The sequence below is a fragment of the Marmota marmota genome, unplaced genomic scaffold (genome assembly GCF_001458135.2).
Source record: "Marmota marmota marmota unplaced genomic scaffold, marMar, whole genome shotgun sequence".
Taxonomy (NCBI): domain Eukaryota; kingdom Metazoa; phylum Chordata; class Mammalia; order Rodentia; family Sciuridae; genus Marmota; species Marmota marmota.
The window spans coordinates 6,179,289-6,206,071 of record NW_025999853.1 but is presented as its reverse complement, the minus strand read 5'-3'; the positions used below and the strand labels follow the sequence as shown (position 1 = coordinate 6,206,071).

General features: G+C 40.3%; 2 protein-coding genes across 6 annotated transcripts in view; one reads left to right on the top strand and one right to left on the bottom strand.

Annotated features, from left to right (window-relative positions):
- Positions 1 to 3,283: 3,283 nt before the first annotated feature.
- Positions 3,284 to 4,007, bottom strand: LOC107139778 (small ubiquitin-related modifier 2-like). The gene has a single exon (XM_048802687.1). It carries the CDS (start codon positions 3,956 to 3,958, stop codon positions 3,671 to 3,673), a length of 288 nt encoding a protein of 95 aa, XP_048658644.1. The 5' UTR covers positions 3,959 to 4,007; the 3' UTR covers positions 3,284 to 3,670.
- Positions 4,008 to 11,443: 7,436 nt separating this feature from the next.
- Tcp11l2 (t-complex 11 like 2) overlaps positions 11,444 to 26,783 on the top strand; it is a 47,635-nt gene continuing 32,295 nt past the window's right edge. For 2 of the 5 annotated variants that reach the window (XR_007347396.1, XM_015482814.2), the window contains exons 1-3: positions 11,444 to 11,598; positions 19,962 to 20,153; positions 22,663 to 22,798. Coding sequence is in view for 4 of the 5 variants with exons in the window: in XM_015482814.2 (XP_015338300.1) it covers positions 19,997 to 20,153; positions 22,663 to 22,798 (293 nt within the window). In the remaining variant the exon portion in view is untranslated. Of the gene's footprint in view, positions 11,599 to 19,961; positions 20,154 to 20,193; positions 20,809 to 22,662; positions 22,799 to 26,783 lie in introns of those variants that run through there. The other 3 variants (XM_048802658.1, XM_048802664.1, XM_048802669.1) reach the window with 3 other exon arrangements.

Genomic DNA, 26,783 nt, shown 5'->3' with positions numbered 1-26,783 from the left:
GTTTAAATCTATTGAGGTCATCCGAGAACATCTTATGCATATCTCTGCTCCGATGCTACTCTCTCTGGGAAATCCTGCCTGGTCCTCAGGTCTGCATCACCTGCTCCTCCTACATGGTGCCTAGAATTGACTTCTATCTATCAAGGTATAATTTTCAAAAAATTCAAAACATAAATGATATAAAACAGAACAACCACGGGTAAGAAAAACTGTTTTTGCACACAATGAAAGAGATAACCATAAAGTGGTCAAACCAGTTTAAGCAATGCTGAGAAGTAGGGGGTTTATATATCTCATCAAGAATGAATTTTTTAAAATCTTAGGATAAGATTACTGTGTGAGATACAAAGTTGGCTAATGTCACACAGAGTTAAAAAAAAAAAACAGTAACATTTGGGATTACCTTTTCTGCAAAACATAAATAACTTAACTTGTACTGGCAACAGACAAGAATTATTTGCATCATTATCACTTGTCAGGAAATCAAAGTTGTAAAATATCTGAACAAATAAATAGTAAATGTTGAGTCCCACAAACATTCACAGTCCTAGAGGATACGTTAGTTCTTGTTCAGACCTGCCACTACATTGCTCTAGAAAGCTCTATAGCAAAAGGGCATCCAGAAATCCTTTTGCCTATTTCCAAGTTTTTGGATAATTATGTGAGTTTTTGAACAATTGTTCTTAACATAATTTATTATTTGTTAATAATAATAACATTTATTGAGCACTAACATGACTAAGCACATGCATCATCTTTTTTTTAAAGAGAGAGAGAGAGAGAGAGAATGAATTTTTTAATTTATTTTTTAGTTTTCGGCAGACACAACATCTTTGTTTGTATGCGGTGCTGAGGATCGAACCTGGGCCGCATGCATGCCAGGCAAGCGCGCTACCACTTGAGCCACATCCCCAGCCCCACATCATCATTTTTTAAAAAATATTTATTTTTTAGTTGTGGGTGGACACAATAACCTTTATTTTATTTTTATGTGTTGCTGAGGATCAGACCCAGTGCCTCACACATGCTAGGTGAACACTCTACCACTGAGCCACAACTCCATCCCACATGCATCATCTTAATACTAAAACAGTTATTATTAGTATTAGCTATTTTATGGATGAAACTGAAGCTGAGCTGAAATATCCTTCCCAATGTCATATGGCTTATAAGTGACAGAGTTGGCACTAGGACCATGCCTGACTTCATATCCATGCTCTTAGCCATGAAGAGCATTTGTTACTGATAGTTAAATAGCCCATTTATTTTACCTGTCTTCTCACTGGACTGGGAGTTTCATGAGAGCAATTATCATGCTTTTCTTTCCATTTGTTATTTTCCCTGTACCTCCTGATATCCAGCACATAATAAATAATAAGAATGCCTTTAAATTGATTATGTAAAAGCAAAGAGCCACATTCCAATTCTAATACTTTTTTTTCCCCCTCTTTGGACTGAAGATTGAACCTAGGACCTGTGCATACTAAGTACATGTTCTAAGATTGAGTTACACCCCCAGCCAATCTTTTTTCTTAAGACTTTTTTCATTCTTATTTGGTAATTAAAATGTCATTTATAGTTCTTATTTTCACCTTTTCTTTCACTCAGTAATAATGGTGCGGATGGGTGGAGTGATAAACAACACCTTTTTTATTCACTTAGAGTTTGTTTTTGTTTTGTTTTTGGCACTAGGATTTGAACTGAGGAGAACTCGGCCACTGAGCCACATCCCCAGCACTATTTTGTATTTTATTTAGAGACAAGGTCTCACTGAGTTGCTTAGCGTCTCACTTTTGCTGAGGCTGGCTTTGAACTCATGATCTTCCTGCCTCAGCCTCCTGAGCTGCTGGGATTACAGGTTTGCGCCACTGCGCCTGGCTCTCTTAGAGTTATTTATACAGCAAGCATTTGCTGAGTGCTTCATAAGTGCCAAGCTTTGAGCTAGGCATTGTAAGAACAGTTCCTCTGCTAAGTTGTAGTTTTATGAAAAGGAATTGTGTCTGTCTCAGTCAACTTATTTTGTCCCCAGCACCTGGCAAAGAACTTAGAACATACTAGTTACTTAATCAGTAGTTGTTAATTGAATGAATAATTGTTGAATGAGGAATTATTGCAAACCCATGACATTTTCTTGGAATATTTCTTGAATACCCCAATTAGCAACTATCAGTGTAGTTCTCCGATAAAATGGCATCAAATATAACTTTTAAAAATGCAAATGATTCTTTCTTATTACTGTTGTCTGGATGTTTATGTGCCCCCCAAATTTACATGCTGAAACCTAATCCCCAGTGAGATGGGATTAGCAGTGATTAGATTATGAGCATAGAATTCTCATGAATGGGATTGGTACCTTTACAAAAGAGGTTCAAAGGAGCTCCATTGCCCCTTACACCATGCAAAGATACAGCATAAAGGTGCCATCTATGAACCAGGAAGAGGCCCTTCACAAGACACTGAATCTTATTGGTGCCTTGATCTTGGACTTCTCAGCCACCAGAATTGTGGGAAATAAAATAAGCAGCCCAGTCTTCGGTATTTTGTTATAGAAGCCTGCACAGTCTAAGATACTTGTCCTTAATAAAATTAATTGTGCTAATTATGTCCAGCTTGCTAGAAGATCCTTTCTCTTCCCTTCCCTGAATGCTACATCTCCCAGGCTCCCTTACAACTGGCTTCAAGCTAGTTTAGCTAATGGGTAGCCCCGGAGGGAGGGAGTAAGGTGGGAAGAAGGAGGAAGCCCTCATTCCCATCTATCCCCCTTAACATAATTTGGGAAAACAACTCTAATGGCAGCTGGTCTCTATGTTCTACCTCCTGCTCATCACTCAGTCCCTTTTTCTGTGGCCTCTGTTTTTGTCTCTATATTTTAGCTCTAGGGATGGCAGCATCTTGCCAGTGATTCTATTATCTGGATTATTTCACCATCCCATGGTAGGACTTTAAGCTCTTCTAACCTGTATGTCATTTGTTCTCTGTCATTTGTTCTCCCTATGAAATTCACTTTTTTTTTTTTTAAATTTGATCTCCTATCTTTATTTTTTAAATATTTTTTTTTTTAAACAAGAAGTTTATTTAAACAACACGACGCTTGACTTGAAGGGAAAACTATCTAGGAATCTTTTTAAAGAGTAATTTACCCCTACTTAAAGACAGATTGCCCTACATGTAACAGCTACGTACAAAAAAGTTATAAAATTGTCCTTGGTTTTACAATGATAAATGAAAAACATTAAAATTCTCCAATCGAACAAGGTATGCAAGGATTTTTATGTTGTTCGGGTTTTTGTTGTTGTTGTTTTGTTTTTTGTTAAAACAGTGAGAGCAAAATAACTTACTGGAATATAAAGATAAGAGCTGAATGAGCATGCCACTAATGGAGAAAGGGGATATTTTCACAGAACCAGTATTTTTACCCATCCCATCTCCATTTGATGTCAATCAAAACATATCATTGGCCATTTAGTTTAAAAAAAAATGCAATATGCTTGTGCACATACACCAGTTACTTTATGTACAATAAAGGAATGGGGAAGGGGAAAATGAAAGAATAAAGAAAACTATACTGTAGTAGTCAGGATGTGGTGGAACCAAATTGCAGTTTTCTAATTGAGAATGTATTCTTGGTCTGTACGAACAGAGTCCTGGAGTAAAATAGCAGGTTCCCTTTTTAGTAGACACCTCCTGTCTGCTGCTGGAACACATCAATTGTATCTTCATCCTCCATTTCCAACTGTGCAGGTGTGTCTGTTTCATTAATTGGCTGCCCGTCAAATCGGAATCTGATCTGCCTCATCGACAAACCCTGTCGTTCACAATGTGCTTTCATTAGTTTACTAAGTGGTGTATGCCTCTTAATCTTAAACTGAACCACAGAACCATCCTGCCCCGCCACCTTCAAGTTAATATGATCGTTGTTCTCAGTCTTGACTCCTTCCTTGGGCTTTTCGTCGGTCATGGCGAGCGCCGGAGTCTCCTCAGCTGCCACTTTACAAAAGAGGTACTAGGTCCGCACCGAACCTAAATATTTTTAATACCTTTATTTCACTTATTTATTTTTATGTGGTGCTGAGGATCGAACCCAAGGTCTTACACGTGAGAGGTGAGCACTCTACCACTGAGCCACAGCCCCAGCCTGAAATTCATTTTCTTAAACCATCTGGAACGGACTCTTGTTTTCCTGAATGGATCCTGACTTACCAACAGAGGGTAGCAATATTCACATGGGTCTTAAAATACTAGGGGTTGTCTTAGGCTCACTTATTAGCTAAGTAAATGGCTCCTGTACAACAAATTTGTTGGATGTGAATTTGTTCCTTGAAAAATTTTTGATGAACACGTGTCACGAACCTCTGAGTTTCTCAGGACCTGTTGCCCCTTTAAATAAGAAATCCATAAAATAATAAGAGTTTAATAATAGTAGCTATAATTCATTGATCCATATAAGGTAAGTGGCTCTCTGCTCAACTCCTCATATAAATTATCTTCATTAATTCTCTGACAAACCATGGGATATTTGTTCTAATCAAGACTCTCAGTGGCAAATAGTAGTGACCTACTCTGAAAAAACCGGAAGGATCTTGGTAGCTCTTGGAATTGAAACCAGAGAGTCTCGGTAGCTTGTAGAGTTAGCTAATGAATGAGCCTAACCTATTTTAGGCTGAAAACCAGGCTTGGAAAAGAAATAGAGGAAGCTAGGCACAGCTAAAACCATGTCACAGGGATGAGTTGCTATGGTGGTGCCATCAGTTTTGGACACCATTGCAGGCTCTGTGAATCAAGATTACCTTCTTGTGGTGGCCAGCAACCAACAGAATGTGCTTAGGTCTTTTGCCCATGCTGTAGCCATTAAGTTCTGGGAAGAAAGAATCTTTCCATCTTTAGTAGTAAAGTATTATGGGGATCACCGAATTATTCCCACTTTGGTTTCTGCGTAATAATGGGATAACCATTCAGGAAGCTAGACCACGGCTATGGTTTGGGTATAGTTTAAGTGTATCCTCTAAGGTTTTTTGTATGGAAATTTAATCCCCATTGTGAGGTATCAAGAGGGTAGAAACGTAATCAGACTATCGTGTTTAGAGGTGGGGCCCTTGGAAGGTGGCAGGGATAAGTCCTTAGGGTGGAGCCCTATGAGTGACTCCTGGTGGCTTTATAAGAAGAGGGAGACCATGCACTTCCTGTTTCTTGACATGGGATGTCCTTCACCGACTTGGTAGTCAACCCGCAAGGCAGCTATTACCGGATGCAGCCGCTTGACCTTGCACCTGCAGAACCATGAGCCAAAATAAACTTCCTTCATAACTCATCCAGTCTGGGTATTATGCTACTGGCAACAGAAAACAGACTAATGCAATGACCAAAATGACAAATGACCCTCACACCATCATTATGTCCATTTTCCACCTTGAAGATTAGGGCATATACATATGCAAGACGAGTGTAGAACTTGGCTATGAACTCTCTGGTCTGTTTGAATCCAAAGTCCACCCTTTTTCCACAACTGTACTTTCTTCTAGTTGATTTGTTCTTTAAAAATTTGATGAACCTGCATTTGCAAATTTTAAAACCTCAATTCAGGAGTTTGCTAATTAGGTACCTGTAGATTTACCAGAAATATATGCAATGTCATGGCCTGGAATCTGTCTTCGGGAATTGAACAGAAATACCTAATTGGGCCTTTTACTATGGATTTTCTCGAAGCAGAATTTACTTCTTTTTTTTTTTTCTTTCTGCATATGTGTGTGTGTGTGTGTGTGTGTGTGTATATATATATATATATATTAAACAGCCTCGTATTTTAGGAGAGTTGGCAGCCTTGCTTTCTGGAAGGCACTGCCATCCCAGCACCTGGTCCAGCCATCCTGCTAGAGTAATGGAATGTGTTTATAAATACTTTGGGCACTTAGTTGGTACAGTGCTGGTATGCTTGTTGTCATGTTGTTATGGAAATTAGATAATTATAACAATAGGTAATACTTTGCATATGACACTGCCTGCACGTGTCTGTGTTTGTATGCGTCCGTGCATGCATGTGTATTTGTGGACAGAAGCCATGTGATGAGTTCTTCTGGTTTCTGTTCTTGACCTGCCAGCTCAATGAGTCACCACTGAGTTTCTCTTTGTTCAGTCATAAGCCCTCAGTATCCTAGTATAACATCTTCCACTAGAATGTTCAGGAACTCAGGTACAAGCACTGTGCAGGCATTGGAATGCCCAGGGTTCTCAATTTTTCATCTTCAAAAAGTAAAATAAGCCAGACATGGTGGTGCATGCCTGTAATCCCAGTGGCTCAGGAGGCTGAGGCAGGAAGATTGTGAGTTCAAGGCCAGTCTCAACAACTTAGCAAGATCTTAAGAAACTGAGTGAGACCCTGTGTCCAAACAAAATATTTTTTTAAATATGTATTTTTTAGCTGTAGTTGGGCACAATATCTTTATTTTATTTATTTATTTTTATGTGGTGCTGAGGATCGAACCCAGGGTCTCACATGTGCTAGAGGAGTGCTCTACCACTGGGCCACAACCCCAGCCAGCCCTAAACAAAATATTTTTTAAAAGGACTGGAGATGTTGCTCAGTGGTTAAGCACCCTGGGTTTATTCTCCAGTGCAAAAAAAAAAAAAGTAATATAATAATCCAAGTTTCATACCACTTTGAGAAAGGATGCTTATCTAGTCATGAAAGAAAGGAAGGCCTTGGAGGTCAGAAGTTGGGACATAAATATATTTAAAATGAAAGTAAAGTCCGTGTACTTTGGCTATCTAGGAATAGGGCTTAAAGAGAATAACCTAAAGATTAAGAATCAATATTCCCCCAACCGGCATAAATAATTTTGACATACCATAGAGAGGGAACTTTTTCAAACAGATTCCTTTATATACTTTATGTGAAAAGCTCCATTGGTTATCATGACTGTCTTAAGTATGTATACAAAGGAAATAGGAAAATATCGTGAAGTGTTGATAGCTTATCTCCACCGAGGTATACTTAGGAGAACACACAATGATAAGAGTGGCATCATGGTATGGCTGTGTGAAATTACGCTACTATGAATGAGTATATTCTCATTGTAAAAGAACTGTTTGAAGGTATAGAGAATGAATTGGGAACATTTCCATCTTGCCTCCTAATCAGTTTGGAGGGTCTTTTGTCCCTTTTTACACATTTCATATGGGATGCACGCATGCTGTCTCTACTGTGGGCTCTTTCCAGCATACATAGCCTTACCCTGTAATCATTGTTCTGTAATTCATGTTTTTATGTTGCATTCTGTATCTGATGAGTCATATTTACTAATCTTGCCTTTATGTCTTCTGCGTTTTGCACCTTATTTTAGAAGCTGTTTTCCATTCCATTGGGCATTCCACTTGATTTTAAAAGTGAGAGCCTAAAATGGTCACCCACAAACGTTGCTTAGAAAAAGTTTACCTGCTGGCCAAGAGGTGGACTCATGAGAGGGATTTGTCCTGGTCAGGGAAGGAGCCCTCACCATCACCTCTCTGACCTCCCTGAAGTGCTCTGGGCTCCTCCCACTTCCTACCCGGCTTCCTACTGAGCTGTCCTTGCTGCTGGTTGTCATTCTTGTTTTTATTTTCCAGAGGAGAACAGTGGTGGCCAGGTAAGTGGAAGGAGCCTCGAGGGATGGGGAAGGCACTTGTCTTTTTTCGTATCTGACAGGATCAGGGTCTGGGCAGTGTCTAAATGTTGAGGGTACAAGCAACTGGAATGAGAAGTAAACTTCCAATCTTATACTAATTCAGTTCAGTGGAATCATGGGAAAAACTGGTTGTGGTGCTTTGGGAAATTGATCAAATGTCAAGTAATAGTCAAACTGACCAATGACTTAAATCTGCCTTATCTTCAAGACCAAAAGAAAGAGAACAATGGGATTTGCCAAGAAGATGTGGTTATTTATTTTTAATAGCCTCTTTTTTTTTTTAAGAGCAGTTTTTCTTTCACAGCAAATTTGAGCAGAAGGTATGCAGCTGATCTTTAAACATTCAGTGACCTATATGATATGTGTATAAGCTGCATTCTTTTTCTTCTTTCTGCTTTCAATTGCATCTCTCTTCCCCTTAGTGATTTTTTTAACCCTTTCATAGCACCTTAAGATGACTGAGGAGAGAGAAAGAGATGAGATTCCATTTAATCTTTCGTTTTTACAGTGGAGTCACATCTTACGTGAGCTGTTAGGCTATAAGGGGAGAACATAAGGTCAAAATCATGTACAGTCAAAACTACTCTTTAAAACTGCTTAAATGGGCCATACAACATGTTTTTGTTTGTTTGTTTTCCTTCGGCATCGACACAGATATGTTTCTCCAACTGAATACTAGATGAAATAGTAGATTTACATTTGGGGGCAGCTTAGTGGGACAAAGTGACTTTAAAAACACTGGGTTCGGGGCTGGGGATGTGGCTCAAGCGGTAGCGCGCTCGCCTGGCATGCATGCGGCCCGGGTTCGAGCCTCAGCACCACATACAAACAAACATGAGTCCGCCGAGAATTAAAAAATAAATATTAAAAAAAAAACACAAAACACTGGGTTCATATTCTGTATGGTGAGGTTAGGACCAGTTAGTTACATCATTTGTTGGGGTCCAAGGCAAAATGAGAATGCAGGGGCCCCTTGTTTAAAAAGGATTAAGAATTTAAAATAACAGTAGTGGAGCATGAAACCAAGCACAGTGTTCTTTGAAGAGTAAGGTATTGGACAAATGCACAGGTTGTAGACCAAGAAGCCAGCCCCAGATAACAGCCTGGGAACACAATGAGAGGCCTCAGGATTTCCATAGGAGGAAATAGTAGGTAAGACCACTAAATCTTTAAATGTTTAAATCTTGTGCTTCCCAGTCCCCATGCTAATTGAGTATGTGTAACTGAGTTTGTATGCATGATATTAAATCTGCACATGATGTAACTCCATCAGAAAAGCCAAATGTTTGAGAAGTTGCAAATTCATATGACAATATACATTTTTGCATTTTCTGATTTGTTAAAGAATTCCTTGTAATTTAAAACTCACACTTCAGATATGTAAAAAGAAAATGATTATTCATATGTCTTTATCAAGCAAAAAAATATTAATCTGCCCTTAGTCTTTTGCTCTTAGACCAAATTTGATCTCTTGTGGAATTTATATTACCATGAGTTTTCTAAATAATTCAAAAAGGTAAGTTATGAAAATTAGGTGCAATAATATGTCTTCTTCAAATAAAATACTAATTATTTTGCTTAATAAAGAGGCCAACTTTTCAGAATATTTTCCCCCCAGAAGATCAGGAACATCACCTGAGCAGGGAGGATATTATTTTACAACTCTCTGAGTTCTGTGAGCAAGGATGTGATTGATATAAGGCTCATTTTTAAAGGGAACTGCCTTATATTTTATAGGGCTATATTATTTCAAAGTGCTTTTACAAACAAGCCTAGCTGAAAGCAGTTGGTCAGGTAATTCACCAAAGGATTTTAAGATAGCAAGTTATTTAACATTAAAGCGACAGAAGATTGTGTTTCCAGGATCTCTCTGTGTCCCAACTTGGGTCTGTGATGTTATACCACCTCTTCCAACTTAAGATTCTTACACATGCTGAAATGTGACTCATCTGCTTTGACAAAAATTGCTTCCTTGTGGCTTTGAGAGTTACATATTTGAGCTTTAAAATAAGTGTCATAGCTAGGGTCAGGCAGATGGTCACCTAGGTAGACTGGACAACTACCTTGACTCATGTCCACCTGTCCCAGGTTATGTCACAGCACAAAATAATACATTACACATTCCTACAAAGCTACAAAGGAAGCAATGCTGCAATGTGTCATTGTCACAGAGTTACCAGCAGTCTGGGGATATTTTTGGCTAATCTTTCTATTGTGGAGCTTTTATGGTGGTGATGGCAGTTGTGTGGTGGTTGTTATTTGGCAAGAATTTAAATTGGAGACTTCTGTCATCTGCGCATTCCAACAAATGATATAAATAAGGGTGTGTTTGTAGGAAAAACCTGGGTGGTAACGACATTTTCTTTTTAATCTCTTGATCTGTATCAGATGGTTGTATATTTTAGAAGGAGTGACAAAAGAAAACACATATAAATCTCTACAGATTAGCAGCTAAGTTTGTTCAGAGTGGTTTGCCAAATAGTTTCAAAAACTAACACTGATTGAGTGCTTACTGTGTACACCACTAAGCATGTTACATACTTCATCTCAATTCCTCCTCATAATAACCCTCATAATAACCCAATGGAACAGTTATTGTTACTCTCAATGACCAAGATCACATGGGTAGTAAATATCAGAGGCAGGGTTTGAACCTAAGAAGAATCCATGTCATAACCACTGAAAAACCAGGATTTCTATCCTGCTTTAAAATGTTGCCAGTCTGCTTTTGATTTTCTTTTTTTTTCTTTCTACAACAGTGCTGGCCAATTTGCCTTCACAATCCAGATATGATTTCAGCACTAAGCAGAAACACCTAGGCTTTTACACAATCTACTAACATTCCTGCGTGAAACTGCCTCCCAAGTAATAGTCATTTACCTCTGGCAGTAGACATAGTGGTTTTCCTGTGTATGGTGGGGAGAATGTTTCTTGTATGCCCTGAAGCGAGCTCACAAGAGATGAACTGCAGCCTGACCGCACAGAACCTCTCCTATAGCTGGTTATTTACATTAACCCAAGTTGAAACTTCTCCCCAGAGATAGGCGCTGCCAAAGAACCCTAGAGGAAGTATGAAGCTTTATCTTTTGCACGCACACGAAGTCTTCCGAGATCCTGGGTAGGTGTGGTTCCCAGGGGCTAATCGTAGCGTCCAGGTGCAAATCTGAAAGCGTGTTTTTAAATGGAGATGCAGACACAAATGTGGATGACTTGGTGAGTCTCTGAAGTGCTTGGGAAAGTCCACTTGTGACGTTTTCGGTTTGCTGGTCTCTGTGTGTGTTTGTGTGTGTATGCAGTGCGGTGATGGGCACCTAGCTGAGTGTGCCAGGTCTAGATAAGAGGTGTGACGGTTCTGAAAGTTTCAGGAGGGGCAAGGATCTGACAGCACGGTTCACTGAGCCTGCGAAGCATCCAGCCTTGGACAGAGGACTCGAGCACTTCCCTGGCCCCGCCCCCGATAGGCCCCGCCCCCAACGTCCGGCCCTTCCCACCATAAGGCTGCCCCAGTTCCGTAAACACTCCTCTCCCCGCCCCGCGCAGTTCGGACCGTACCACGCATTGCGCGGGGGAGCATCCTTCTCGCATACGAAACGGCCTCCATCCCGAGCTGTCTTCACCCTTTCCCATACGAACATCGGGCATATTCTTTGGGTCTTAGGTTAATTATGTGCGAATTCGGCTTTAGGAGCCTGAAATGACTTGCCTTTCCCGGCTCCGCCGCTCCGTCATCCCCCCTCTTGCGGGTTTTGTGGTGGCCTCTTCTCTGGAGTCTCTCAGGGCCCTTTAAATACCGCGTGTGGGGGCGGGGGGAGGGTGCCCTGGGGCTGGAGTTGTTGAGGTGAGGAGTTCCGAGGTAGTGCGGCGCTTGGTTGGGGGACTCCCTGAGACCCCTGGTTCCGGGTCACTTCGTCGCCTTCCTCCTGTCTCCGCGCCGGACTCGGTGCGTATCCTTCCCCGGGGAGGGGTCTCGGTCTGTGAAGTAATGAGCTAGGGCCCGAGAGGGGACAGCTCAACCCAGGGCAGCCCAGGCCTCCCCGCTCCACCTCGGAACGCCGTCCTGAGACCGCGGGGCCCAGGAACCAACAAGCTTGACCCCTCACCCCGACCCCGTCCCTGTCCCCGTTTGACCTAGAANCTCCGCGGGCGGCTTTCCACCGGGGCTGCGGAGGCCCCTTCCCCGGCCGGGCGGGGCCCGCGGCGAGTGTTTGGGGTTTGTTGCCGGGGTTTCCCGGGCACTCGGCTCTGCCTCCGCCGTCCCCTCCTCCTCGGGTTTGTTTTGACAGGAAACGTGGTACTCCTGGAGGGAGGGGTGGCCTCCGGGTGAGTCCTCTGGACTTGCCCCTCGCCGGGAGGAGGCGTGGAAACACTGGCCGGCTTGGGCTCCAACCCTGGACCTCGCAGGGGATAGCTTTGTGCTTCCCAAAGCTGCTCCTTGAGCTGGCACCGCCGAGAGTAGCAGAGATGATTTGGTGGCACGTGGATAAACATAGTTACGTGTTTTTGTTAGTAAGATGGAAAACTGCTCCATTAAACGAAGCGATTTCTTGATGGTACAAAGTTTTCCTTTTAAAATAAACGTATTTAAGTGCAAATATCTAATCAAGATAATCGTTTGCCAAATTATTGGAAGTAGAAGATGGAGACAGGGGGTACAGTTGCGATGCCTGGTCAAAGGACTCAAGTTTGGGGAATTTTCTCCTAGATGACTGTCCTACCTTGACCAGGAAGAAACAAGACAAAGTGTCCTTGGCCCAAGTGAGCCCCCAACCCCTCTGGTCTCCAGTCCAGAGATCTTGCCCTTCCTACCTGCCAACAGATAATGAGGTTATCTCAGTGGTTCCCACTTTAGGAGGCTCCCTGCCCCCCGCCTGCCTGGCTGCCTGTCAGCCCTTTCCTCTTGACCCTAGAAGAGATTTCATAATCAGCCTCTCAGCTAGTGGAGGTTGTCTGGCTTAAAATGGCCCAGGGCTGAAGATACCCAGTCATGTGTAGAAGCAGCATCAATGCCATTTTGTGAGGATTGAGGACCCTTTAGGGGGGAGTACAGGTATTAAAACGGGCCATCAGGGGTGTGGGGAGAGTGCTTTCAATTATGAAAAGTGCCTAGAAATCCTTCTCCCTGATGCTGTAATGCCATGTGTAGCATGAACATCTGCTTTTTAGACAGTGACTGGCTTGTTGGCTTTTATCTAGCTCTTTGTTGGTTCTAATTTGATGAAGACCAGTATTGTCTAGCTGAATAGTGCAGGCACCTATCTCTGTGCTCTGTGGTTTTGCTTTGCTATGCGTGAATAACTTTAATGCTGCTATTTGGGACTGGTTCTAAAGCAGCATTTTGCAGAAGATGGACATTTTCCAGCATCTCCAATTTTATTATAAGAGCCTAGTCTTACTCTTCTGACCCCCTCCTGCCCTTTACTACATATACGTGAACGTGTGTACCTTCCATCTGACCTTGATCTGGTCTTGAAGGAGTATACCCCTTAGATGTTCTTTGAAATTTCTCTGTTCCATAACCTAACCTTAACTGGATGGGTTCCATTCCTCAGAACTCTGCTGGGTAATCTGAATAATTCACTGCAAAATGTTTATGACTCATGCTAGCTGTAAGCAGTTAACCTTTTGGATCATATTTAGGCTCTAACTAGGGATTTTGCTGTACATAAGGACTGGTTCCCTGATACAGGATTTTGAGTCACTCTAGTGGGGTGGTTGAGAGTTATTTTGGACAGTGAACTCTCTCAGTAATGCCCTTCACTGTATAGTACTTGAGCAGCCATCCCAGAGTAAGGTCAGCTTGCTATCACATGTGCAAGTGTCCACGTGGTAGTAGATAGATCAATTTGGCAGAGTGGGAATGGAAAGAATGAGGAGCACACTGAATTTTCTCCAGCCATCCTGGAGTAATAGAGTGCATGGGCTTTAGGGTTTCAATGTCTAGATTTAACTTGTGCCTCTGCATTGCTGTGCACCCTTGGGGAAGTAATGCAATCTCTCTGAGCCTCAGGTTCTTATTATAAAATGTGAATAGTATCTTAGCTTATAAGGCTATAATGAGGACCCAAGGAGGTAAAATATTTAAAACACTTATAAAATACTGAGTGCATATATTGAGATTATAATAAGCACTCCATGACTGTTAGCCCTAATTGTTATTATTTGGTTTCAGTGCTTTTAGGAGAGTGGAAAGACACCATGTAAAAATTTTCTTTAAACTCCTGAAACTAAGTCTTTGCTAGCTTGAATTATTGATGCCTTGTAAATGTGTTGAAGAAGGCACTGGGAATTGGAGAAGGGAGGCATAGCTTCTTACCACAAGCAGCTTAACATTTAGCAGGGAGAAAGATATGCAGATAACTATAATAGTTTAAGTGACTACATAATAAATATGAGTAATGTGATTGGGGTAGAAGAGAACGAAAATCCAAGTTGTCTTATGAATAGGACTGTGGCTTACTTTGTTCATACAACAACATTTGTTGAGCCCAGACTATATCCCAAGTGGTGTGCCAAGCTCTACTCTAGAAGGCTAATGTAGATGAGGTAAGTGGTAGGGTCTCCAGGGAAGTTCACCTTGAAATTGTGATAATAAATTTCTAATATGAAGGACAACAAGGAGCCAACCATGTGGAGATCAGGAAGAGTAACATCCCAGGGGGAGAAAATAAAGGTGCAAGGGCTCCAAAGTAGGAAGCTGTACATGTCTGCAGGACCCAATGAAGGTCACTGTGTCTAAGTTAGCGGGGAGTGGAGCAGGATGAAGTAGGCAGAGGCCAGATCACAAAGAAATTGTAAACCACAGCCAAGATAATCTTGTAAGTAAAGGGAAATCACCTGGGAGTGAATTTATTTGCCCCTTCTGAAGGACTCTGGCTTATTTATTGTTTTATTTTCCAAGCACTGTTGAAGATGGGCTTTAGGACAAGTTTGGCTGTCTAGAAATACTATCAGACTTACAGAAAAAAATTCCAAAAATAGTTCAAACATCTTGTTGTCCACTGCAAGTCAGATTCACCTAATACATTTTTCTCCATATGTTTTGTTGTTTTTTCTCCTTTGTATCATTTGAGAGAAAATTGCATACATCAAGGTCCTTTTTAAAACAACCATAGTCTATTTATCACTTTAATATATTTAATGGTAGAATACAAATAACAGATTCAAGTATTCTAACTATGTTCTTGATCACATTTATTTTGTCCAGTGCAGAATCTATGCCTTAGTTCATTTTGTGCTGCTATAACAGAATACCATAGACTAGGTAATTTATGACAAACAGAAATTTATTTAGCCCACAGTTTTGAGGCTCAGAATCCCAAGATTAGGGGGCCAGCATCTGATGAGGGCCTTCTTGCTGAATCATAACATAACCGAAGGCATCACATGGGCAAGAGAAAGCACGGAGATTGAACTCATGGCCTCATGCTCTCTGTAATTGGCTTTAATCCATTCATGAGCATGGACCCCTCATGACCTAAGCACCCGTGGTGGGTCCCACCTCCTAACAGTATTGCATTGGGATTAAGTTTCCAAAATATGCTTTTTTGGAGTCATCCTCAAATCACAGCAGTTATCAAGTATCTTCATCTGGAACATATCCTCAGCTTTTGTTTTTTATGACATTGACCTTTAACTTATTTTAATAAGACTAAAATAATAGTTGACATCTTTAGGCCCTTACTAGGAACTTAAGTATTTGACATAGATTATTTCAGTTAATATTTGCAACAATTCTACAGGGTAGATACTATTATTATTATTATTATTACTATTATTATTACACAAATGGTAAGTTCCCTCTCTCTAGTTAGTAAATATCAAGAGCTGGGATTAAAAACCCAGTTCAGTGGGTTAGCTACTGTTCTTCCTATGTCAGTGAAATGCATATTATCACTGGCATATCTTTACAATCTCACACCAGTACAGGACCACTTATAGTTTGCTGCAGAGAGGAAATAAAAAAGTAAAGTAGGACATAGGCTGAGGAATCGGAGTCTGTGGGAGGAAGCATGACTTGACCCTTAAGGTCCCTCTTCTCTAAGATGTCAGTAGTTACACTGCCATTCATTCATCTGTTCATTTATTATGCAATATTTCAGTGCCTGACTGCCTTTGAGTCATTGGCCTCAAAATGTCAAAAGACTGTATTTATTATTATTAAAGAACAGAGTAGTACAATACAGATATGAAATGTGGTACTTCATTTGCTTTGACTAGTGATCCACTGTAGTGTTGGAGGCTTTGCTTGGAGCAACCTTTTGTCTTTACCTTTGACCAGTGAGTGAGCCTCCAGGTAGGATGAGATGTGGTATTCCTGAAAAGTTGTTTGATTTACCTGTAAATTGCATTGGTGAAAGTTAGGTAGATCTAAGTTTGTGAGTATGAGAACTATTATGTTTCTTTTTAAAAAAGCCTAGTTTTATCATTACCAGCCTAAGAGGGGACACAAAATACTTTAAAAAGCAATCTAATTACCCTCAGTGGCTTTTGAGTCAAGTAGCTTTGTCCCTAGATGACTTAAATGGAAACTCAAGACCAAGAAGGGTAAGAGTAGGTGAGAAGGACTAGCAGAGGACCATGCACACTGTGATGGGCCATTTGCTTTTGTGTTTTGTATTTCAGACACGTGTAAGAGTTCTCTCCTAGGGTGACTACCAGCCTTGTGTATCTGTAAGGGAACATGCTTTTGTTGTCCTGGAGTAAAACTGTTTTCCCCTTCAGTTTTTAACGCCTGAGGTGATAATATTAACAAACAAGCATGTAATCATAAGCAAACCTCTGTATCCTGTTTATTCTGTGTCAGACACTGTGCTGAGTACTCTCTCTAGATTTACTATGGATTCTCACCCCAGCCCTAAGAATCAGGCATTATCAATATTCCCATAAGAGGAAATGGATAATTTTCTAGTAGAGTAATAATAAGCATCTTCAAAGACAGGCTTTTGGGCTTAGATACACTAAGTCCCAGTTATAATGGGAAGGCTTCTACCAAGTATTTCTAAACATTGCAAAGCTTTAAAATTTTCTGTTGCATCCCCTGTGCTAGGAATTTTACCTCTAGTAACTTGCTGGCAGAAAGTGTAGTGGCATGCAGTGGCAAGCAATTAAACATGCCTGCTCTGAGCATATTTAATTTATTAGAGCTTCTAGTGATGCCTCATAGAACTCTGGTTTGGAGCATTTTAACAATTTCGAGCTGAAAGAAACTCTATAACTGACCCAATCCTCTTAGAAAAATGAAGTGAGGAGAGAAGATGTGGTATGAGTGAAGTCACGTAGCAAATTAATGACCGACATATGCCCCAAACCCTGGATTTCTAATTCCTAACCTAGAGCTTTTTTATTTTTTAAATCTTTGCAATTGGTTGCCTTGTTAAATACAATTAAGAAACCTACCAAATGTTCTGTCCAGCTGTGGTAGAATATAATGGACAGTAATAACTGTTAACCTAGTTCATACATTCCCATGGATGAAAGCTTTTATTCACTTGTGCTTGGAAAAACAGCCAGAGATACTCATTTGAGGCAGCTGTAGTGGTGAAAATCAAGAGCAGAGCCAAGTTGTTACATTGCGGGGAGATGACTGAAGGAAAAAATAAAAGGTAGAAACAAACTTTAAAATATTTAAATGAGAGTGTGACAGAGACCTGGGAATTTGAGTTTTAAATCTAATAAACTAGGCTTAAGTAGTACATTCCCTGCACTGGGGCTTGGACTTTGGCAGTACCAGGCATGTAAATATGTAGTGGTATCAGCTTGCAAATGTTCTAGTTGAAGCTGTACCAAATGGAATTCAATGATTGTGATTCAGTTGACACTGAATGAATACTTGTCATATACTTGGCACTGGTGGTGAACAAGACTCAGTGTCTGCCTTATTAAGCAGATTCGGAAGTAGCCATGGGAAGAAAATAACCATACAAGTGCTTTTGTGGATATGTGCTGCACATGTACTCAAGGGAGTACCAAGAGCTCTGGTGGGAGGGTGGAGGGAGGCTTCCCCAAGAAGGTATATTTTCAAGATTACCGTCAATGGGAAGTAAAATGTTGGCAACGAGGGATGTAGCAAATTAGAGGGGTTTCCATTTAGGATTTAGGGTTTGGTGGCAGTAAAAGGGTTATAGCAACCCTTTTTCTTCTGTCTCCTCTCCCCTTCCGTCAGCAGGTTGGAGTTAAAACTCAGGTAGAGGCTGGTTGTCCCAGGGTAGAGTAGGTTATTTCACCACTAAAGGTGTAAGGGTCCAGGGCTATTTTATATCCTGTGTTCTTGGTGATTAGCTTAGGATTCTAAGATAGGGTAGAGTGCTTCCTGGCAGCTGCAGTCCACACCATTTCCTTTAGTCTGCAGAGGCAGGTAGGGGTTTTCTCCTTGCAAAATTGGTGGCCTGGAGCTGAACATGCATGCCTATAATCAGACTCAGAAGCCTGAGGCAGGAGGATCACGAGTTTGAGGCTAGCCTCAGCAAATTAACAAGACCCTGTCTTGAAATAAAAAATATTTTAAAAGGGGGTTGGGGAGATATAGCTCAGTGGCAAAGCATCCCTGGGTTCAATTCCCAATGTCCTCCCCCCGCCCCCCCCCCCACCAAAAGAAAAGTGGTGGCCTGGGCAAGGATGCATTTCTGTGTTAGGACTGAAAGTTGTTAGGTGAGGCAGTATGCAGATGCCCTTGGGCTTTTCACACCTGGTGTATCCTCTCAGACTCTTTCTTGTTTCTGTCACCACCCAAGGAATAAAAATTGGCTGTTTCTCTCAACAAAGTCTAGCGCCTTCCCCCTCCTGAGTTCCAGTCCTCCCTTTTCTTTCTCATGTTTTCTCAACAATGCCTTATTTTCCTTTTCTCCTCTAGCATTTGACATGCACAGTTTTGCAACTGGACTTGAGAACCATGAGAGTAGGGCCCTATCTATTTTGTTTACTGTTAACTCTTCCTGGTGTCTGCTGCTGGGTACACTGTAAGCACTCAGTAACTGGAATCATCGCAGAACCTGCAGGCATTTCCACTGATTTTATTCTGCATAGTTAGGCTTCACATTCTGGCAGTTTTAAAAGTTCTGTATCCTCTATTGCATGGGATGGTTCAGATTTAAAGGGATGCAGTGAATTCTTCCTATCATTGCCCATTCAGGATTTGAGGTGCCTTTCTCCTTGGGCCCAAATTTTCTTTTTGTGTCAGCTGACACCACACATATCAAGGCCAGCTTCCTCACAGGCCTTGCTCCTGGTCATTCTTTGTGCCCATGATCTTTCTGGGTTGTGCCCAGGCCTGACTCCCTTCCCTGGTAGGCAGTCTGATATCCCAGAAACAGCACTCAGTTTAGATTCAAGGGATTGGTTCTGTGGTACAGTAAGTCCCCTTGTCTCTCAAGTCTGTGCCCCTGGTCTGTGAATCACCATCCTATGTGCCTGCTCACTCATTGAGTGGTGATAGCTACTTCGTACAAACCAAATGGTAGGTCTTATTCTTCGTGTTGTGGCAATTCATGTGAAAGTGGAAGAGGAAAGGCTAAAGACCAGCCAGAGATTAGTCTTTCCTTCTCCCAAGGAGCTCATAGAGAGCACGAAGAGTCTACTTTCAAAACTATTTTATTTAAAGCAACAATAAGTAACATTTGATTGCTGTGCCAGGCACTGTAATGAGATTTGTCCTATTCAGTCCTCAAGTACACTATGAGGTCAGTCTTCCAGTCCAGTTTCACTGATGAGGTGGGGGTAAAGTGACCTCCCCAAGGCAGAAAGAGCAATATGACCCCTCCCAGAGCCCTGCTTTCTCTTACCTTCCCATGTCTTAGCATATATATTTTTATTTATTTGGTGGGGGTGGGGGCGGGCAATACCGAGAATTGAACTCAGGGGCACTCAACCACTGAGCCACATCCCTAGCCCTGATTTGTGTTTTATTTAGAGATAGGGTCTCACTGAGTTGCTTAGCACCTTGTTTTTGCTGAGGCTGGCTTTAAACTCCTGATCCTTCTGTCTCAGCCTCCTGAGCCAGTGGGATTACAGGCATGCGCCACTGCTCCCGGCTTTAGCATATTGTTTTAAAGAATATGTCATTGCTTAGAGCTGCTCCGCAATCATACTGGTTATGTCCTGAGTCAGCTCACATTGATGAGTGTGGAATCCCTTTTCTGGAAGGCATTCTTGATAGCCTTGTGACTGCCTGGCTGGGGTGTTAGGGGAGGGACACGGTAATATTCTGGAAGCTTTTCAACACTGTTAAACTTGTGGGTATAGTTGTCCATACTGGTACCAATGGAAGTGCCCCCAGAATGTTGATGCAGGGTCTGTTTGTCTGTACAGGTGTTCTCTCTTTATCCATACTCAAGTAACACAAAATGCCATTCAATGATGAGAAGCAATGTGTGGGCGAGGACCATCCAAGTGATTCAGATTCTTCACGGTTTTCCGAGAGCATGGCTTCACTCAGTGACTATGAGTGCTCCAGACAGAGCTTCACAAGTGATTCCTCCAGCAAATCCAGCTCTCCTGTTTGTGAGCCCACAGGGGAGCGGGACTGAGGGTGGTGGGGTGTTTGTAGAGTATGTTGGATTTGAAAACTCAACAATGGTGGAGGGCAAAGCCCAGACTTAACCCTCATTTCTTGGTGTACCAGCATAGCACTGCAGGGGGACTGCAGCTATTTTGTGTATGTTCTCAGAAATGGCCACGAAAGCTCACAACCTGCTGATTTTTATTTTGATCAGTGTCTCTAGTCTGCTTTGGTTTGATATAAATCAGGCTCCTCACCCCACTCTTTTCTCCCAAACATAGAAAGCTACTCCTTCTTGTGATTACTTCTTGGACAAATTAAAACAAACAAACAAACCAGATTGTTTTCTGATTCACATTTAAGGAAACATGCCCTTATGGAAGCATCAGGCAGGAAGTGAGATATTCTAAGAGATTTCCTGCTAATTGCAAACCCTGTTGTGCAAGTCACTCAGAAAGGGGCCCTTAAGGAGAATTACTACACCAGGGTTATGTGAAAGAATTGAAAGAGTAGCAAAGGAAGACAGCTTTTTCCTTTTTTTGTATGTGGACACTGGAGATGTGTTAAGCAGGTGTGTTTGCTTTTTTTTTTTTTTTTTTTTTTAAGATTTTTCATTAGCCTCTTTGTCTAGGAAGTACAACAGCTTAAACAGACAAGGTAAATATAGAAAAAAGGCAACTTATGTTTAATAGATTAAAAATACTTGTTCATTTGTATTTAAAATTTTTATGTTTTTTATTTTAAAAACTTGGAAAATACGTTAGTATAGAAAAAAGAAACTGTTGCCTACAGTATCATCCAAAGACTATAGCTGGCAGCACTTTGCCATCTTTATCCTTTATACAGATGTATATACATATATGGAATCTTGTTACTTAGTTGTATAACTAAAACATTTACTTGTGATAATATATTTTCTAAACTTTCTTTATGATTGCTTACTTCAAGAGAATAGACCATAAATTTACTTACCCATTATTATTGAACATTTAGTTCCATTTTGTGGACTGGGGATGTGGCTCAGTGGTAGAGTGTTTGCCTTGCATGCATAAAGGCCTGGGTTTGATCCCTAGCACTACCCACAAGAAAAGGTTAGTTTCCATTTTTTTTTAATATTTATTTTTCAGTTATCACAACATCTTTGCGGACACAACATCTTTGTTTGTATGTGGTGCTGAGGATCGAACCCGGGCCGCATGCATGCCAGGCAAGCGCGCTACCACTTGAGCCACATCCCCAGCCCCTTCCATTTGGTTTTTGCTGTTATAAATAGTGTTTTATTTGGTTCATGAAGCCTTTCTGGAAATTACTTTGGATATCATTGGATTACTGGGCCAAAGGATACAGCCATTTTTAAGGAGAATCTTGTGGTAGAGTTGACAAAAGAATTAACAGCAGCCACCTCAAGTTTCTGTGCTTTTTCTTTTTCTTTTTAATTAATTTTTTTTAGTTGTTGATAGACCTTTGTTTTGTTCACTTATTTATGTGTGGTGCTAAGAATCAAACCCAGTGCCTCACACATGCTAGGTAAGTGCTCTACCATTAAGCCACAACCCAGCACTCTTTTTTTTCTTATTCTTGACGTTTTATATATAAGGTTCATGCATCCGATAACAGGGTACACAGATAGTCCTGAAGAAGAATTTTGATGTTATTCTGTTTCACCTTTCTTTGTCCTCCTCCTTTCCCATCCTCTTCCTCTCTTCTCCTCTCCCCACCTTTGTTAAAAATTAAGTAACAAAACATTACATCATTCCTATTGTTCAAGATCATGATTTTTAACAGAAGCTAAGATTTCCAACTAATTTTATAAACATGATTTATATAATACTTTCATAGTAAAATCACTAGAAATAACTCAGATTATTATAACTTTCCTACTGAGAGGAAAATTATCCACCTTCTCTGATATACTTTATTTTCTTTAATGATTTATTGAGCTCTTACTATATTCTTCTTCACTTATATTGTTTAATCCTAGGCCAGCCTTCATAGGATGTTACCTATATCTCAGTGAAGTCAAAGGATAACTACAAGCAGGAAAATCTTAGGATTGAATTTAAACCTTATGTTATACTGTCTATACATTTAGAAATTATATTTTTATAAACAAGTATTTCATATTGAGTTTACTTAAATAAATGAGAATTCTTAATTACCAAATTAAAAAATCATCAGTCTCTGTATAATATATGTAAATAAAGGCAAATACCAAAAATAAGATGATTTAATTTTTAAAAATAAGTTATAATAGGCATATTTTAATAAGCGTGTCTTACAAACATTTGAAAATTTATTATCAAATAAAAATTTATTATTAAATATAGCACCTGAAACTATTTTTCAAGTCTTTATTAAAGTGAGTGAATCCACCTATTTTGTTTATATTCTTTCTGCTTATAAAACCATGAAGTATTCGTAGGAATAAATTAAACCTTGTCTACATCAGATGGCTTTATTGGGTGACAATTTCTCTTCTATAGCATTGACTGACTTTTGTTTTTCTTTCAGCAACAAGCCCTCCCAGAGTTGTGACATTTGATGAAGTGATGACTGCAGCAAGGAACTTATCCAACATGACTCTTGCTCATGAGATTGCTGTAAACGAGAACTTTGAATTGAAACAAGATGCTGTCCCTGAGAACAGGTGACCCATAGACCTTTGTTGTGCATAAACAATGCTGAAATTGTGTGTGTATGTGTGTGTATGTGTGTGTATTTCATACTGATTCCTGGAAGTTCTTGTGTAATATCCACAGGAGATAAACTTGTTTAGTTCCCTAACAAGGTCTTATATTTTTAAAAAATTTCTGTAGGATTGTATAATTTCTCAGTTATATGTCACTTCCTGAGGAAAGCTTTTCTTATTTTCCTGAACCCCCTAAACTACAGTTAATTCTCTTGCTATAGCCTCCACCACTTCCCCTTTGTGAAGAAATCTTATAATTTTGGTCTGGGGATGCAGTTTAGAGGTAGAGCACATTCCTAGAATGCATAAGGCCCTGGTCCCCAGCACTGCAAAAACAAAAACAAAAACCTTATAAATTTTATGTTCAGTGTTCATCTTCCCCACTTGATTGAAAGCACCATCAATTGCAGAACTATGCCTGTATTGTTTGTTGCTTTATCTGGATTGCCTCAGATACTGTGTGACCTATAGTACACACTCAAGAAATATTTGCTGTTTTGTTTATTAAAAACTGGGCTGGGGTTGTAGCTGAGTGGTAGAGCACTTGCCTCCCACGTGTGAGGCCCTGAGTTCAATCCTCAGCATCACATAAAATAAATAAAAATAAAGATATTGTGTCCATCTACAACTAAAAAAATTTTTTTAAAAACCTTGATATTCAGAATGAAGGGAAGGGAAGGGGTATGGGAATGGGAAAGACAGTAGAATGAATTGAACCTAACTTTACTATGTTCTTATGTGAATACACCACGACCATGTAACTCCACATCATGTACAGCCACAAGAATAGGAAATTATACTTCATATATGTATAATTTGTCAAAATACATTCTTCTGTCATGTATAACTAAAAAGAACAAATAAGGGCTGGGGATATAGCTCAAGCGGTAGCGCGCTGGCCTGGCATGCGTGCGGCCCGGGTTCGATCCTTAGCACCACATACAAACAAAGATGTTGTGTCCGCTGAAAACTAAAAAATAAATATTAAAAAAAAAAAATTCTCTAAAAAAAGAACAAATAAAAAAAATTTAAAAACTGATACCCAAGTTGTAAAGAATAAATAAATGCAACTGAACTGCCAGAGTTTAAGGATAGGCAACCCAGCGCACCTGTAGGTAGGAATTACAGCCACCAGCGGGTATTCCTTGGTTAATCCCATTTCCAGGGACCTCTAGTTAGAGCTGCACTCTTATATCTTACCTAGCCTCTGGCATCAGTGGCTCCAGTTCCTCTGGGACAAAGAGGGAAAAAAAGGCTTGAGCCCTTTACTACAGATCATTTATTTTTAAGGTAAAGTTAACTCATGGATAGTGGCATTGTTTGTTTTTCAACCTCACAGGGGCAATTATTAATCCTGAGGCATTCTCTCTCTTCTAATTAAGATAACTTATAGATAGTATTTGATTCCATTTATAACTTTTTGTTCATTTTAAAGCAGGAAAACCAGTAAGTATAATAATTTTTCTTCTTTGGAGTATGTATTGCTCATAGTTCTCCTAGAGATGTTGTTATTAAAAATTAATATTTTTAAAGATTACTGGCTAAAGTGTATCTGTTTGGTTTTCTTTGGTAATTGCATGATATACCAGCTCTCTTCCCTAAGCTAGGCCCCCTCTGACCTGACTCTCTAAGTCCCAGCTGTTTGCCTCATCTCATTTTTAGCTTGCCCCAGTCCTCCTCCATATTCACAAAGTAGCTATTATGATCCTTCTGAAGGATAAATCAGATCAAGTCATTTCTTAGCTTAAAGCCTTTCAATGGTTTTGTATTACATGAAGAATAAAAATCTAAACTATGATGGCTTGGAAAGCCCTACTTCCCAGACCTTATCTAGTAATACGTTCCTTCCTGCTTCCTTCCTGATGTGGGTGTACACTAAGCTTGATCCTATCTCAAGGACTTTGTCCCTTTTCCTTTGTATTTTTGCCCTCGATCTTCATACAGCTTCTTTTTCTCCCTGTTGAAGACTGAAATCAAAGATCATTGTGACCTTAGAAGATTTTTTTTTACCTACTCAGTGAAATAAGTACCCTGTCACTGTCCCGCACATTGACTCACTGTGTTCTGCTCATGTCTCTGAAATTATCTTAGTCTTCGTGTGTGTGTGTGTGTGTGTGTGTGTGTGTGTGTGTGAGAGAGAGAGAGAGAGAGAGAGAGAGAGTGTGTGTGTGTGTGTGCGCGCATGTGTGTGTGTGTGCCCTAGGCATTGAACCCAGGACCTTGCATGTGCTAAGTTTGTGCTCTACCACTCATTTTAATGTGTTTTTGTCTATTTCTGCTAGCATAAGCTTTTTGAGGCATAGACTTTCTTTCTGTGGTGTCTCAAGTGCCTAAAACAGGACCAAGCACATATTAGATGTTCAGTGCACAATTATTGACTAATAAAAATAAAAATGTAAAGTTAATCATTTTTATGAAGTATCACTAAAGACAGTTTGGGATTATCTGTACTTTAAATTCAAAAGTGGCAAGTAAAGCCAGGCACAGTGGCGCACACCTGTAATCCCAGCGGCTTGGGAGGCTGAGACAGGAGGATCGCAAGTTCAAAGCCACCCTCAGAAAAAGCAAGGTATTGAGCAACTCAGTGAGACCCTGTCTCTAAATAAAATAATACAAAGTAGGGTTGGGGATGTGGGTTAGTGGGGTTGAGTGACCCTGAGTTCAATCCCCAGTGCCCCCCCCAAAAAAAGTTACAAGTAAAGGCCAGTGTGAAGGTGCTTTAGGATATCAGGCAGATCCTGGGTTTGAATCCTGGCTCTACTGAGACTATATCTGAGCCTCTCCCCAAAGATAAGATGGGGATTATGCTACTCACTTTAAATGTGTGATCACTGGCATAAAAGTGCCTTGTACTTAAGTACTTTGATACTGTGGAAAATATTAACCTCTCTTCCCTTCATTTTCTGCCATGGCTAGGAAAAGTGAGCATGGAAAACAAAGTATAGAGTTAGGATGCATTATTTTGTTTAATAATGAAGTAGCAAGTTATTTGTTGATTTTCAGATGATCCTCACAGTGGCCATTTTTTTTTCCTTTTTAACATATGGCTCTCTCTCATTTTATCATTTAGTTCTTTGGGGGGGGGGGAGTGAGCTAAAATTAGTCAGGTTTCCAATACCCAGTAGGAATGCTTGGATTGATCATATCCCTTCTTGCCATTCCCCCAAATCTCTTGAAAATTAAAGAGCTAAAAAGTGTCTTGAAGCATATAGGAAAACTTCAGTTTAAACTCTGATGTCCCTACAGAACCATAAAATTGTTTTAGCTCATTGCTTGTTGTTCCTTCACGCTATATATATATATATATATGTGTGTGTGTGTGTGTGTGTGTGTGTGTGTGGCTTGTAAAGTCAAGAGCAAAAGTCTGTACAGCAATGTTTGCCTTTTTAATTGTTCTGTAGTTGCACAGCAGAGTCTCAGATAATGGCAGTGGCATTTTTATTGAATAAACTCACTCCGACAACTAGAATAAGTTTTAATATTTAAAGTTGCTAAGTAGACTATAACATTTGCAGTTATGTAAACAATTTTAATTCATGCTCCTTGGCTGATTTCCATTTCTCATAACCTTTTATATACTTAGCTATTTGTACTTTAAGAAGGCAAATTTTGCCAGGTACATTGGTATATGCCTGTAATCCCAGCTACTTGGGGTGCTAAGGCAAGAGAATTGCAAGTTCAAGTTCAGCCTGGGAAACTTAGGGAAATTGTTCTCAAAATTTTAAAATGTTCTAAATGGGCTGGGGATCTAACTCAGTGGTAAAGCACTTGTCTAACATACACAAGGCCTTGGGTTCAACCCAGAACCACTGAGGATAAAAAAAAAGATGAAAGAAGGAAAATTAGGAGATATGCTTAACTGTCAAATTATTAATTTATCCACCATGCATTCCTTGAATGCTCCCTAAATGCCAGGCATTTAGGTACAATGGCAGTACCTAGA

Bases quoted from the DNA above. Each gene is read 5' to 3' on its own strand.
- LOC107139778 (XM_048802687.1), bottom strand. From the start codon at position 3,958: ATGACCGACGAAAAGCCCAAGGAAGGAGTCAAGACTGAGAACAACGAT.